Source organism: Dama dama, chromosome 29 (assembly GCF_033118175.1).
Source record: "Dama dama isolate Ldn47 chromosome 29, ASM3311817v1, whole genome shotgun sequence".
Lineage (NCBI taxonomy): Eukaryota > Metazoa > Chordata > Mammalia > Artiodactyla > Cervidae > Dama > Dama dama.
The window spans coordinates 66,560,497-66,575,095 of NC_083709.1; the positions used below are offsets into that span (position 1 = coordinate 66,560,497).

The window sequence follows — 14,599 nt, forward strand, 5'->3', positions numbered from 1 at the left end:
TTAGGGAACAACAAGAAAGCGGGACATCTTCCTGGAGAGGAGATCGCCTCTCAGCAGAGCTATGGCAGCAGCTTTCACCTCTGCGTTCCTCAGGCTGTAGATGATGGGGTTCAGCGAGGGGGTCACGACCCCGTAGAACAATGCAAGAAGCTTATCCAGGTTGAGGTCCTTGGCTTTGGGCTTGAAGTACATGAAGGAGATAGTCCCATAGAAAATCACCACCACTGTGAGGTGGGCAGAGCAGGTAGAGAAGGCTTTGTGCCGGCCGGCAGCAGAGGGCACCCTCAGGATGGCAGTGAGGATGAACACGTAGGACAGGAAGATGAGCAGCAGCGGGGCCAGCGTCAGGACAGTTGAAGCCACGATTAATAGCAGCGCATTGAGAGAGATGTCCCCACAGGCTAGTTTCAGCACCGCCAAGATCTCACAGAAGAAGTGGTTGATGACATTGTGGCCACAGAAGGGGAGGTTCCAGGTGAGATTGGAATGGAGAAGGGAGTTGGCAAAGCCTGCCCCCCAGCTCAGCGCCGCCATCCATAAGCTCGTGTGCTGGCTCATGAGCTCTGAGTAGCGAAGCGGCTGGCAGATGGCCACGTACCGGTCACACGCCATCATGGCCAGGAGCACGCACTCCGTGGAGCCCAGTGCCAGGGTCAGGTACATCTGCAGGGCACAGCCAGGGAAGGAGATGGTGCTCTGGGTTTCCAGGAAGTGGACCAGCATGAGAGGCACGACGGAGGACGTGGCAGAGATGTCTATGAGGGCGAGGTTGCTGAGGAAGAAGTACATGGGTGTGTGCAGGCGGGGGTCCAGCATGTTCAGCCCAATGAGGAGGGCATTCCTCAGCACGTTCATGGAGTAGATGCCCAGGCAGAGCACAAACAGGACCATCTCTAGGTGGTGGTGGTCGTGGAGCCCCAGCAGGACAAACTCCGTCACGAACGTCTGGTTTGCCCCATTCATCTCAGTCTGCATCGATCTCACTCTCCCTCTTTTCCCATCTGCACCATGAAGGTGTCGGATAAAGCACCAGTGGGCCTGGGAGCCAAGCAGTGTGGATGTGTTACCTGGAGTGAGTCAGCCCTGCGTCTGGAGCTCAGTTTCACCATGGTTACAATGAGAGAGGGGACTTCAGGTCTGCAAGCCAGCCCCGTCAGTTCTGTCATTCTGGTGTAATTTACAGGAGATGGGGTCCATTCTATTTGCCTAAGCCCTTCTCTCTTCTCCCCCATCTGGCCTGTGGGAGACAAGAGAATAAATTCATGTTTCTCAAGCTCCTTTTCAATCTACAGTGTTCTTGGCTATTAAGAGGAAGCACATTTTCTAGATTATGACTTCATGTGGCTGAATGATGCACATAGGACTTCAGATTCATTCACTTACTGAGGATTTTTTGAGTTCCTACCCTGTGTAGGGTGTTTAGCTGCTGGGCTCTAGCAGAAAGAAAACTACGTGGACAAAAAGATGCCACACTTGTAACCAGTGCTATTCCTCTTTCTCTAATTAAGTGGTTGAGCTTGGGAAGGCAGGTGTGTGATGTGATGGTCATCTCATTCCTTTGGGCATAAAGGTTGAACATTTCTTCTGCATAAGCTGCACAAGCCTTATTCCGGTGTCTCTACCTAAGAGCACAGACCATGCGTTGCTTTTGAAAAGAATATACAAGAACATACTTATCCCAATAGAGCCACTGTCACACCATTTAACTCTGGTCATAAAAGCCAATTGAGTCTCCTCTTGGCCTCCATAGAGCTTTTTAGGATAAATGATATTGCCAATGATATTACACAGGAGGGAATGGCAGGTTCTAATCTGGCAGAGGTGTCCTGGGTCACTGACCCCCTTTATCAAGAGAGGGTGGGAAACAGCCACAGTCTTTGTCCAGGAGTCTCCATGTCTCTTCTGAGCTGGTCTCAGCCCCTTGGGAAATGCCAGTGTCTGGAGGGAGACAAGGGTCAAGTGTTAGATGGAAAGCTATCTTGTGGCCCAAGCGACCCCCTGCTCTTAGGGATAAATAGGAGCTGACAATGAAATTTAACTTGTCAGAAGATCAAATTACCCCTCCTCCATCTGTTCACAGCTAGACTGACATGGAGCCAATGTCCTATGACAACACTAGAGTCCTCTCTCTCCTTCAGCAATGGTTCCCTCCCTCTCATTCTTCCTGTAGATTTGCATCTATCATTCATATCAACTGGTAAGCTCACTCTTCCTGAATAAACCCTGTCTTTCCCCAGAGTTATAACTTTGCCCAAGAAGTTCCCTCCTGAAGGCTTGTCCTCCGTCTTCCCCAGTAGGGAGATGCTTCTTCTCCTCTGCAGAGCCAGCTCATCTGTCCTCCTCGCCCACCTGCCCCCTGCGCAGTGACCTGCTCCCTCCTTCCTCCCGCAGCCCTTGGCCATCCTTCCTCTTCTTGTGCTGCACGCCTGTCTCCTCTGTTACACCTGAGAGCAAGCTGTCTACTTCCTCCAGGAACCTCATCCGGCGAATGCTTCCAAGGCCAGTCAGTCAACAGACAGTCAACTCAAAACCCAGCCCTGCAGAACAGCTTCATAACTAAGTGGAACTATGCAATATTGACCAAGTCTCTTGGCCTGTGAGACTCAATTTCCTTTTGAAAAGTGGGGATTCTGTGTAGTCCAGATGAGACTCACATTAAAAAGTACCAGGAGATGACCTAGCGGCAAGGCTTCAGTTCAGAGACTGCACCTTCAGTCACGGCACCTGCTGGATCCGTCTCCCCTCCTCCCAGAGAGGACCTCCAGCGTCTGTCAGGACTCCCTCTCTCCCCAGAGCCTCTGCTGATTTTCCCTCCTGCAGCCTAAATCAGGTGATATTGTTAAGGAAGTTTCTGGATCATAGAGAGTGGGTGATTTATCTGGGTCCATCATTGACCGTAAATGTTACCCACATAAACACTTTAAGGTAGGGATTCTCTTGCTGAAGTTTGGCAAAAAGGTAAATACCTGCCTGAGTGTGATGGCTTATTAATTCACACATCCAGGATATTATTACCGAGCACCTACTATGTACTGACGCTGGTAACACAGCAGAGGCTCCTGTGCCTTCTTCCCTCGCGGTGTTTACAGTCATCCCCGTGTCTCTTGGTGACCTTGGCCTATTCCTTCCTCTCACTCGGCTTTAGAAACATCTAGATTCTCTTTGAGTCTGGAATGTAAAGACAGAGTCAAACTTGAGGTCTGGAAAGCATAAGTTGAAAGGGCAGGTCTCTCCTAGGTTAGGACTTCATGTGGCTGGATTAAGTCGACCGCTTCTTTTCAGATTCAAGTATAAGGCCTTTGTCTGTGTCCAAGAGTCCTGATAACCGCCAATTCTGGCACTGGACACCGGAGTGGGGGTGTTTTCAGGCAAGTAAATGGTAGGAAACCACCTAACCCTGCCTTTCTGTCCCCACCCCTGTCTCCATCCGAGAGACCAGGTGGGAATGGCATGGACATCGGAGGGCTCTGTCATCAGCCTCCCCCCAGCCCCGCCTCACCTTCTGTACCTTCGTGCATGCCTCTCCACCTCAGCACACCAGTCCCCGCTGGTGGACGAACCCCACAGCTCCTGTCCCCTCCCTCTTCTCCTGCTTTCCTCAGGCTGGAGCCCCTTTCTCTCTGTACTCATCCTCCCAGGCTCCGCTCACACCCCGCTCCTCCCTGGGGCTGCCTTCTGAGACGTCTCCACTGCACTGACATCCTGACACCACGGCACTCACACAGTTGTTCGCACGCTTTGTTGTGTGTTGGTTCCCTCTCACCCAGCAGACTGAGAGCTACGGAAATCACAGGGCTGAGTCCAGTTTACCCCCAGCCTCTCCAGCGCCCCACCCAGGAGCTGCTGTTTAAGATCCAGCGCTTTCCTTCTGCTAAAGTCCTGATCCCAGATGTCTGACCTTGAGATCACCCTCCTTCTTCCCCCATGTGCACACACAGGATGTGATTACAAGGACCAGAGCTCTGGGGTGGCAGCTCCTCCATGCAGGACAACTGGTCTCTCTGAAGAGCTAAACGAGCAGACAGGGTGGTTTCCTTGCAATTTAAGAGTCAGATCAGAACACATTCATAGGAATCAGGAAAGCCCATGAAGCCTTAGGCTTGTGACCCCAAAGAAATAAGACTCTGTCTAGAAAACACCATGTTGCCAGGTTACGGACAGCTTGGACTGCAACAGGGGCTCAGGCTGGCCCCACAGACAGCAGCTGTCGTTCTCTTGGTCCACCAAGATGGGCTGAGTTTTGGCTACACTCAAAATGGATAACCACCAAGGACATATTGCACAACACACGGAGCTCTACACCATGTTACGTGCCAGCCTGGATGGTGGGGAGGGGCAGGGGGAGAATGCATCCTTGTATCTGAATGACGGAGTCCCTTCCCTGCTCACCTGAAACTACCTCAATATTGCTCATCAGCGATACCCCAAGACAAAACAAAAAGCTTAAACTTTCAAATGAAAAAGATCTTACAGTGGAAAAAGAAAGATGAGCAGAGCCTTGCTGCAGTAACACTAACCTCATGATTTTAGTGACTTACCAGGACAGAGGTTTAGTTCTCACCCTTCATATCCATGGCAGGTTTTCAGGGGGCTCTGTTCCAAGTTGTCATCCTTAGAGACCCCAGCTCCACCATCTGGGACGTCACCAGTTCTCACAGCTGGGGAAGAACCCAGCAGAGCCTCTCACACCAGCAGGTCACTGCTCCGACTCAGAAGTGAGATGTGTCCCATCTCTCCACAGCCCACTGCCCTGTGTCATCCTACAAATGCCCAGAGGAGGAGGACCAGACCTGCTGCGGAGCATTTTGCTGCAATGGAGTTTTGCTGTAGACTCAGGAAAACACTCCAGCATCTGTCTGACAGGTCTTTCATTCCGTCATGTCCTGGAAAGTCAGGTTTACAGAGAATCACTGTCTAATTCTCTCCCCACTTTTAGCCCTCCTGAGAGGCAAGGTGATGCCCTGGAAGGAACCCTCGACTGGGAGTGAGGTGTCCAGATTTGATTCTTGCTCTTGTTCCCGTTCTGCTCCTTGACTTTCATTGAGTTTCTCCTTGTGTGAAATGGAATTATTCAATATGTGATTTCTTATACTCTGTCCCATCCCTGAAATATTCCCTCATCTGTCTAGCAACTTCCAACACAGGTTAATATCATATCAGTTTCATTGGCTGGTAAATCTAGTTTGAACCATTTCATTCTTATTTTAAGCTTCAGACCTGATTTTAAAAGGAAGCTGAGGAGCACAAGAAGAAGTTCCTGTTAGAATGACCCAGAAGTTTCCGCATCTGGATTCCTGCATCAGTCCACACCGTGACGGCAGAGCGGGTGAGGGTGGGTTTGGAGTCAGACCGCCAAGCCCAGGTCTGAGACCTGCCACTTGCTGAAGGCTTTCTCAGTCTCAGCCTCCTTACCTGTAGGGATAAGAATAGGATATCCTTGTGGGGCAATTTTGAGGATTCAGTGAAAGCTCTTAGCACTGAGGTTTGCACAGGGTAAGTATTCAGTAAGTGGTAGTGGATATTATAGTATCACTTTGTTTCCTTCTCCAAGGACGTATTCTGGTTTCTGTATGATTAAAAATATTTCAGGAGATGAGTCAACATGCCAGATGGATTCTCCTTGCCTCGTACCTGTTGGTCCAGTGACCTGGGTGTCAGCAGGTGGCTGAGCAGATGACAGGTGTGGTGACCCAAGGCTGGGAGAACAGAGTGAGGAGTGCTGAGTGCATTCCCAGCAGACACGCTGTGCTGGGGTGGGCCAGGATCGAGGCCCCGAGCCCCCGAGGCCCAGCCTCCCGGTCCCCTGGCACGGAGACATCTCTCGTGCTCCCTGCCTTCAGGGACTTCACAGTCTCTGTCCAATTTAAAGTTCAGACTCTACAAGGACACAAGTTTGCAGACTTGGCACGATGTGTCTTTCGAGACCCCAGGTTCCCTGTGCTGCCCCAGGAGGGCCCGGCTGGGTGAGGTGGGCACAGGAGAGACACCAGACAGGAATCTGAAGACCGAGTCTCCCTGCAGCCCTGGACCTGAGTCTTGGGGGCTATGAAATGGGGTGTCTCCTGCCAGGAGTGCTGTGGGGACCTGTGCTCATGAAAGGTTGTTGTTATAGTTTAGTCGCTAAGTTCTATCTGACTCTTTTTGTGAGTTGTGTGACCCTGTGGACTGTACCCACCAGGCTACTCTGTCCATGGGTTTTCCTACAAAGAAATATACTGGAGTTGCCATTCCCTTCTGCAGGGGATCTTCCCAACCCAAGGATCGAATCTGTGTCTCCTGCATTTCAGGCGGGTTCTTTACCACCGAGCCAGCAGGGGAGGTTAAGGAAAGGGATTGCTCTACAGGATGAGGCCTGGGCCCCCGCGACGGATGTGAAGTCAGGGGCTGAGCTGGCTGTGAGTGTCTGCAGGTCCCCTTTTCTGTTTCCCTTCCCATGCCATTCTCCTTCCTTCACAAGAAAGAATGACAACTTGACAGAGCTTAAGGACTAAAAACAGCCTTAAATAATGCAGCAGCAATTGCAAATTTTCTGAATAAACTGTGATATGTCTCTTGGAATATCCTTTTGTCAAGAGCACAGGTCAAAATAAAACATTGGAAGATTGTCACCACGCGTTTACTGACTGCTGAGGAACGGGACCGTCTTGCCCACAAACAAGCTCCCCCCTAGCCCTCCCGCCACCTCCAGCCTACTCTTTTTTCCCCCAGCTATTAGGGCAGCTCTCAGGGTGATGCGATACCAACCCAAAGAACCCAGAAGTTCAAGCACCAAACCACAGTCTCCTCCTTCCTCAGCCATCTCTGCCATCAGCCCAATGTCCCCAGGAGATCTCAGCTCCACGCTCTCAGACTGACCGCCCATCTGGGTCAGCCTCCATCTGTGACCCCTCACTTCCTGCCCTTGGGCAGGGACCCTTCTCCTCTGGGCTCTGCCTGGAGCCACGTGATCTTCCATTTCTGAAAAATAACATTATATCTAAGTTCAAAGTCATGTTCATTTTAGAAGTATTGAACAAGTTTGGGAAGAATAATTAAGAAAGCAATATTAATCTCTGACTCCATCACCTCTAGGAAACAATTGTTATTTAATATTTTGCCATAATTTTCCAGGTATTTCTATATACATACTTATTCATATATCCTTAAGAAAATATCATTAAAAAATTGAGATTATATTGAGTACAAAGTTCCTTGTTCTACCTTTTTGAATGTTAATTACAGTGTGAACATTTCCCGTCATCAATTATTCTTCAAAAAATAAGATTTACAATGACTGTGTCACAGTCCATCATTGGGCTCCACCAGAATTTATTTACACATTCAGCCCCAGTTGGAGATTATGAGTCTTAACAATTTTTGTTACCAAAAATACCTTTGTGAGTAATATCATATAGATAGACAAAATAGATAAATCTTTGTACCTGTAATAATTTTCTCCAAGTAATTCCTAAAAGTAGAGGTGCTGGGTCAAGGGTGTGAAGTTTTCAAGTCTCTTGATTCATACCCACAACTCACTTGGCAGGAAGTTGATATAAATTTATTCCCACCCTTACCAGCTGTGTATGATATTACCTGCTTCACTGCACTATAGTTACCAATATATGTTAGAAAAATTCTTTGCCAGTTTCCTGGGTGAAGAATGGTGTCTAATCAGTGGCCCTGCTAAAAGGAAGTGTGATTGTAAACTCCCAGTCCCCACAGCGTAAAGTCCAAACTCCAGTCGTGGCATCAGAGGCCTGGCAGACATCTCTGCAGAAGCTTCTCCCTGGCTTGGTCAGCTGCGGGCTGCAGGCTTTGCTGCTCTCTTCGCCTCTGTTCTGACCAACAGAGGAGGCAGGAAGAGGGACTGAAGGGTACCTGAGGCCTCAGACAAGGACTGTGCTTACCTATGGGGCACAGGAGAGCGGGCCTGCTGCGCGGCGGCCGAGCTCTCCCATCACACAAGATGGTACCACGGAGGGGGCAGGGAATGGAGATGCTCTCAAGTCTGAGTCTGTTTCCTCCGTGTGTTCAAACCTAGGAGGAGGCTGATCTCTAGGAAGACGTAGAAATGTCAGGGTCTTAGTAGGTGGGGTGAAGGTGGGTGAAGCAGAGTCTCCCCGAGGCCACATGAAGCCTGGATGCTCGGCAGGGAGGCGATGGAGGGACTGCTGCTAATGCAATAGAGGAAGCCAGACCCTCAGCTGCTCCGGGTGACCAGTGTCCCAGGGCCTGGGCCAGGCTGCAAATCTTGGAGGCTGGGCCTCATCACTGCCTCTGCGATCACCTCCCCAGGAGCTAGACTGTGCCTGTCATCTTCGAACTTCATCTCAGCCCTGCTCAGATTTGGGCAGGATCCCGGGCTCTGCCCTACATTGATGTGTTTTCTGTTTGTTTAAGAAACTGGTGTGGGGAGGGAGGTGGGGGTTGGGTAGTTCAGGATGGGGAACACATGTAAATCCATGGCTGACTCATGTCAGTATATGACAAAAACCACTACAATATTGTAAAATAATTAGCCTCCATCTAAAAAAAAATAATCGGAAAAAAAAAAAAAAAAAGAAACCAGTGTGGGCTTGGGGTTGAGGTAGGGCCAGATCTGGTACTACTGGCTCTTAGAGCAACACTGAAATAAAGCAGGAGGAGCCCAGTGAGAGGTGCAGAGTAGGGAGACTTCCTGGAGGAGGTGTCATTCCAGACGGGCCTTGAGGTGGGGGTAGGGGTCAATTAGGAGCTGGGGGTTAACAGATTTACAGTACTATATATAAAAGAGGAAAACAACAAGGACCTCATGTGTAGCTTAGGGAACTTCATTTTAAAAATAAAAAGACGGGCCTTAAGGATCAGGCAGTCCTTTTACACATGGAGCTGTGTGCTGGGTGGGGTTGCCTTGTGGGAAGAGGCAAGAAGGGCACAGAGCTGGGCATTGCTGGGCGCACGGAGGCTCCTGCCGGGCCGGTGTGTGCGGCTGACTGGAGGGAGTCTGCGGGGCACAGGGCGGGGGAGGGGGTTGGTCATGAGCCGCAGGACCAAGTTGCAGGGGCCTGTAATGCCCCCAGTGAAGCCCTTTCACTTCATCCTGAGAGCTCTGGGAGCCATTCAGGGGTTTCAGTCAAGAGAGAGACATGATCAAATAGACTTTTCCAAAATATCCCTCTGGATGACCCTTGGAGGATAGATTGGGAGGAACAAGACTGAAATCTTGAGGCCAGCCGGGAGGCTGGTGTGAAGATGTGGGGAGTGATGCTGAGAGCTGGCCCAGGGCTCTGCCTGGGGAAGGAACAAAGGCGGAATTGTGAGCTCGGATCTGTGGCAGGATCAGCGGGAGGTGGTGCTGCCTTTCTGGGGTGAAGATTCCAGACCCCCAACCCTGCGCCCCATCTACCCTCTCTGTAGACGAGGCAGACCTGACCTGCTAACCCGCAGGAGCCCTGGCCTCCCTCACCTGGAGGCCTGCATCCTGCCCCACACCTTCCTGGCAGCCTCCTTCACCTCCTTGTTCCTCAGGCTGTAGATGATGGGGTTCAGCATGGGTGTGACCACAGCGTAGAGGACCGTGAAGACCTCGTCAGAGACTCGGGCCTCCTTGCTCTTGGGCTTCATGTACATGAAGATTACGGTGCTGTAGAAAAGCATGACCACAGCCAGGTGTGCTGAGCAAGTAGAGAAGGCTTTGCAATGCCCGGCGGCCGAGGGTACCCTCAGGGTGGTGGCCAGGATGAGCGCATAGGACAGGCAGATGAAGGCCAGGGGCACAGGCAGCAGCAAGACGGCACCCATCAGCAGGAAGACCTCACTGATGGACGTGTCAGCACAGGCCAGCTTCAGGACTGCCAGGATCTCGAAGATGAAGTGACTGACCACCTGGTGGCCACAGAAGGGCAGCCTCATGGCGATGACTGTCTCAGTCACCGACTTGAAGAGGCAGAGGACCCAGGCAGCTCCCACCAGCAAGAAGCAGAGCCGGTGGCTCATCAGTATGGAGTACCTAAGTGGCCGGCAGATGGTCAGGTAGCGATCGTAGGCCATGATGGCAAGCAGCAGACACTCTGTGGAGCCTGTAGACAGACTCAGACACATCTGGAGTGCACAGCCAAGAAAGGAGATGGTCTTCTGGGCTGACAGGAGGTGGACGAGCATCAGGGGCACAAAGGTGAACGTGTAGCAGATGTCCAGGATGGAGCGGTTGCCCAGGAAGAAGTACATGGGTGTGTGCAGGCGGGCCTCCAGCACGCTGACTGCCACGATGCCTGTGTCCCCAGCAGGGTCACCAGGTACATGGCTGAGCACAGAGGGAAGAGCAGGTGCTCCAGGGCAGGGTAACCTGAAAATCCTTTCAGGAAGAACTCAGACACATCTGTGCTGTTGACGGGCTCCATATCTCAGAGCTCTGGCGGGACGCGTGGCTGGGAGGCAGGGAAAGAGGGTGCAGGGTGGCGGGGAGCCCACAGAGTCTCTTTAGGGGTGAAGTGTATTGCTAGGGCCTTTTTGAGTCCTGACTCACATTCTCTCTGAGACTTTGGGCAGTCCCCACACTTCTTCCAGTTTTCAATAGATCCATGTGAAAAATGAGAATTGAGGTGGGCCAGAATTTCTCTAAGAGTGTTAATGGAAATGTGGGCAATCTGAAAAAGCAATTTGAAACAACATTGGATTAATCTAAAGTAAATAATTTACTGTAGAAATTTTCAGAGTCATTAACACACCACTGTGATTTGTGACTTTCTGAAAGTGATGTAGAGAGTAGGTAGTTTCCAAACTTATTTGACCATAGATCCTCCTTTTACAGAGCACCCGTTAACCTTCTGCAAATAAGTATTCTAGCAGCATCATTTCGGGAACAATGGGCTGGAAGGAAGGTCTTCAAATCTTAGAATCACCTGTATTACATGAGAATCACCTGGAAAGTTTGTGAAAACAGAGTTTCTATCTTATTAAGTCTGAGTGATGCTGTTCTGTTGGTCAGGGGACCACACTTTGAGACTCACTGGGCTAGATGGTCTCTGAGCAGTGGCAGCAGGGGCCATGCCAGGGTTGGGGGGCACAGAGGCGGTGGGCACTGTGATGCAGGCCCGGTGGCTGGGTCAGCCCATAGCCTCCTCCTTCGCATAGTTCAGTGGACCACATAGCTTATCCCCTAAAGGCATTGGCAGCTTCTGCAGTCAGTGGCTGCAGATACAGCTGTCAGAATCTACATACACCCACACAGGCCGCCACCCGGGCACCTGCCTGCCTGTACGCACAAACACGCGGCTGGCAGCCAGGTTCACACTTCACCTGTGAGGACGCACACCGCATCGGGCTCATGTGTGTGCATGCACAGTCCTTGGCTCGAGTGTATGTGTGGCAGGCACTCACTCTTGTTCTCTTACACACACACACACACACACACACACACACACACACCCAGTAGAGCAGGCCCTTGGACATGTGGCTGGAGCTTCAGAGGACCAGGCAGGACACAGGGGGTGTGTGGCTGGGCGGGAGCCCTGGGAGCATCACGGGGGAAGCAGCGGTCCTGTGGCTGCGGAGCAATCTCTGCCTGGGATGAACCCTGAGGACAAAGAGAGCTCAGGCCCGGGACATGGTGAGCAGCCTGCTCCGCGCTTCACCTGCCTTCCGGCCTGAGTGCTGAGAACCTGAGAATCTGAGTCGCTCAGCCTTCTCTCCTGGACTGGGGGCCAAGAAGAGCCGGGAGGAGGGATGTGGCTGCAGGCTGTGGGACTCTGGTTCCCAGGGCTGGGCCAGGGAGCTTCGTTTGCAGAGCCCACGGTGTCTTTCTGCATATCTTCTGGCCAAATGCTATCTGAAAACCAGTTCAAGTGCCACTTCCCCTGGAGAGCCTCCCTTGATCCTCTCCCAGGCCACCTGAGCCCTCTGTCCTGTATGCATCACAGCCGTGTGTGTGCACCTGGAGGATGGTGCTCACCTTCCTCACTGGCTTCCAGCCGGTTGCTTAGCCCAGCACCAGCCCGCAGGGAGGTCGCCCTCTCCCCTCCTCACCCAGATTCTCAAGGCCAAGTTGAAGCCCCCAGCCTGGCCACAGCCAGCTTCTTCCTGTCCCATTGCCACTTCCTGAGACTAAGACACATTGGGAGTGAGCAGCTGGCTGCTCACTCCAAGCTGTTCCTAGCCTGGATGACACCTGTCTGAACTGGGAGGGGGCTTACACATCAGCAAGACCACCCCTTGTTAGGTATGGGAGAAATGAAGCTCAGAGGAGGAGGGGCTTGCCCAGTGCTGCATGGTGAGTTAGAGGGGAAACCAAGGCTGCAGGAGTTCCCCGGGGCTCCTGATCCCAGCCCCTTCCTCTGCCCCGTGTCACCGTTGTTTTACTTACCTTCAGCCTCTTCCAGATCCATGTGCCTTGTTCCCTGGAAGATGTTTCTGAGACCAGCAACCTTCACTGGCTGTAGTCAGGAGAAAACAGGTCCAAGAAGCAGGTCTGAGCCTCCTCTCTCCAGGGAACCTCAGTGGACAGGACCCGGAGTTTCACACTGGTGGAGCTTTCCAAACTAAGAAGACACACCTAGGCTTTCGTAGAGTTTAGTGAAGTGTTTGCAATGTGATACAGTTGAGCGGAGCTCTTAGAATTTGGGAGAAGTAGACCAAGCACTTAGAATTCAGCGGCTTCTCTGAAGTGTGTCAGGTTGGATAGAACTGGGAAATTCTGGTGGGTTCAAGGCTGAACAGGGTGCCCGGTGGTTGACTCTCAGCAGCCAGGGACTGCCTGACCAAGCCGCTCCCAGCTCCATGCTGGCCGACAGCCTCCTGGGGAGGAGGGACCTTTCAAAGCTCCCTGCACCAGGGGACTGCACCATCCCCAAGGCAATTTAGAGGCAGAAGGGGAAATTCGCCCAGCTTAGAAACTTTGGGGTGCTTCAGGGATGATGTCCCAAAGACCCAATTACACAGAGTCTACTTAGAGATATTAATTGGTGTAGAAAAGTTGGAGGAGGTAGCTCAGGGCCAGGAATTCACCCTCACAAGTCAGTCCTCAGTGTGTGCTGTGAATGTTTACAGGATCAGTAAATGAATGGATGGATGGATGCATAATTAAGTCAATGTATAGGCCACTCTTGGTGAATACATTAAAAGAGAATGGAGTGAGTGAATGAACAATTGATATGCAGTTTCACCTTTAAGGGAGACTCTGTCCCCATTAACAGTCACACTCCATTTCTCCTCAAGCTTCTTCTGGTCCTAGGCCACCACTAATCTACTTTCTGTCTATATAATTCTATTCTGGTTATTTTATATAAATGAAATCATATGATATGTGTTCCTTTGTGACTGATTTCTTTCATATATTAACAGTGTAATGCTTTTAAGGTTGAGCTATATTGTATAGCATGTATCAGTACTTAATTTCTTGATAAAATTACATGGTATGTATATATCTTCCTCTATTTGGGCTGGTAGAACAGAATACCATAGACTAGGCAGCTTATTAGCAACAGAAATTTATTTTTCATAGTTGTGGAGGCATGGCTATTATAAATCGTGCTGCAATAAACATTGGAATCTTTTCAAATTGTATATAGTTTTGTCTAGATATGTGCCCCGGAGTGGGATTGTTGGGTCATGTGGCAAGTCTAGTTTTTTGAGGACCCTCCATACTGTTTTCCATAGTGGCTGCATCAATTTACATTTCTGAGGCCTATTTTATAAAAGCACTAATCCATTCATGAGGGCTCAACCCTTATGACTTAATCATCTCCCAAAGGCCCCACCTCCTATGATCACATTAGGGTTAGGATCACAACATGTGAATTTGGGAGAAGTTGGAGGACCAATATTGTCTACGGCAATGGATGTTTTCATTCATGTATTCATCAGTTGAAGGACATTGAGTTCCCACTTTTTGACTGTTATGGATATTACCACTATGAACATTCACGTAAGGCAAGTTTTTGTATGGATGTATGTTTTCATTTCCTTGGGTACGTACCTAAGAGTGGGATTGCTGGGTCATGTGATAACTCTCCTTAACCTTTTGAGGAATTGTCAGGCTGTTTTCCAAAATGATTGCACCATTTTACATCCCATTAGCAACCTATGAGGGTTCCAATTTCTCCAGAACCTCATGAACACTTGTTATTATCTGCCTTTTTGGTTATAACCATCCTAGTGGGTGTGGTCTCATTGCGGTTTGCATTTCCTTGATGACAAGTGATGTAGAGCATTTTTCACATGCATATTGGCCATTTATATGTCTTTTCTGGGGAAACAGTTATTCAGATCCTTTGCCCATTTTAAAATTGGGTTATTTGTCTTTGCATTATTGTGTGCTGTTTCCTGGGGCATGTTCAGGATTAACCTTCTACTCACTCTGTTTCAGATGGAGTCAGTTCCTCTGAAGGAGAACTTCAGAATTTTCCCTTCTTATAGATGTCCTCTTCCTGTGGATGAAGTCTCTGAGCCACTGCTCTGGGTGCTGGGTGAAGAGAAGTAGGTAGTAGCCTCTTGTCATCTTAGCTTGTCTCTCCCAGCACCCTGAAAGCTGGGGTGAATGAGATTGGGGCCCAAGTATACTCTGCTGCTCCATCTGGTATAGAGCCTCCACCCTACAAGAGGGGACTCTGGGGAGAAAGGGAGCCCCCAACTTCTCAGCTGCACT

At 50.4% G+C, this 14,599-nt stretch overlaps 2 protein-coding genes across 2 annotated transcripts; both read right to left on the bottom strand.

Annotated features, from left to right (window-relative positions):
• Positions 1-963, bottom strand: LOC133048779 (olfactory receptor 2S2-like). Its single transcript, XM_061132539.1, has one exon. The coding sequence runs from the start codon at positions 961-963 to the stop codon at positions 1-3; it is 963 nt and encodes a 320-aa protein (XP_060988522.1).
• An 8,457-nt stretch (positions 964-9,420) lies between these two features.
• Positions 9,421-10,358, bottom strand: LOC133048785 (olfactory receptor 13J1-like). The gene is given in 2 exon segments (XM_061132543.1): positions 9,421-10,235; positions 10,238-10,358. Coding segments are annotated over 2 exon segments (936 nt in total).
• Between the last annotated feature and the right edge of the window lie 4,241 nt (positions 10,359-14,599).

What these genes read in the sequence shown, in the direction of transcription:
- LOC133048779 (XM_061132539.1), bottom strand. Translation starts at nt 963, where the DNA reads ATGAATGGGGCAAACCAGACGTTCGTGACGGAGTTTGTCCTGCTGGGG.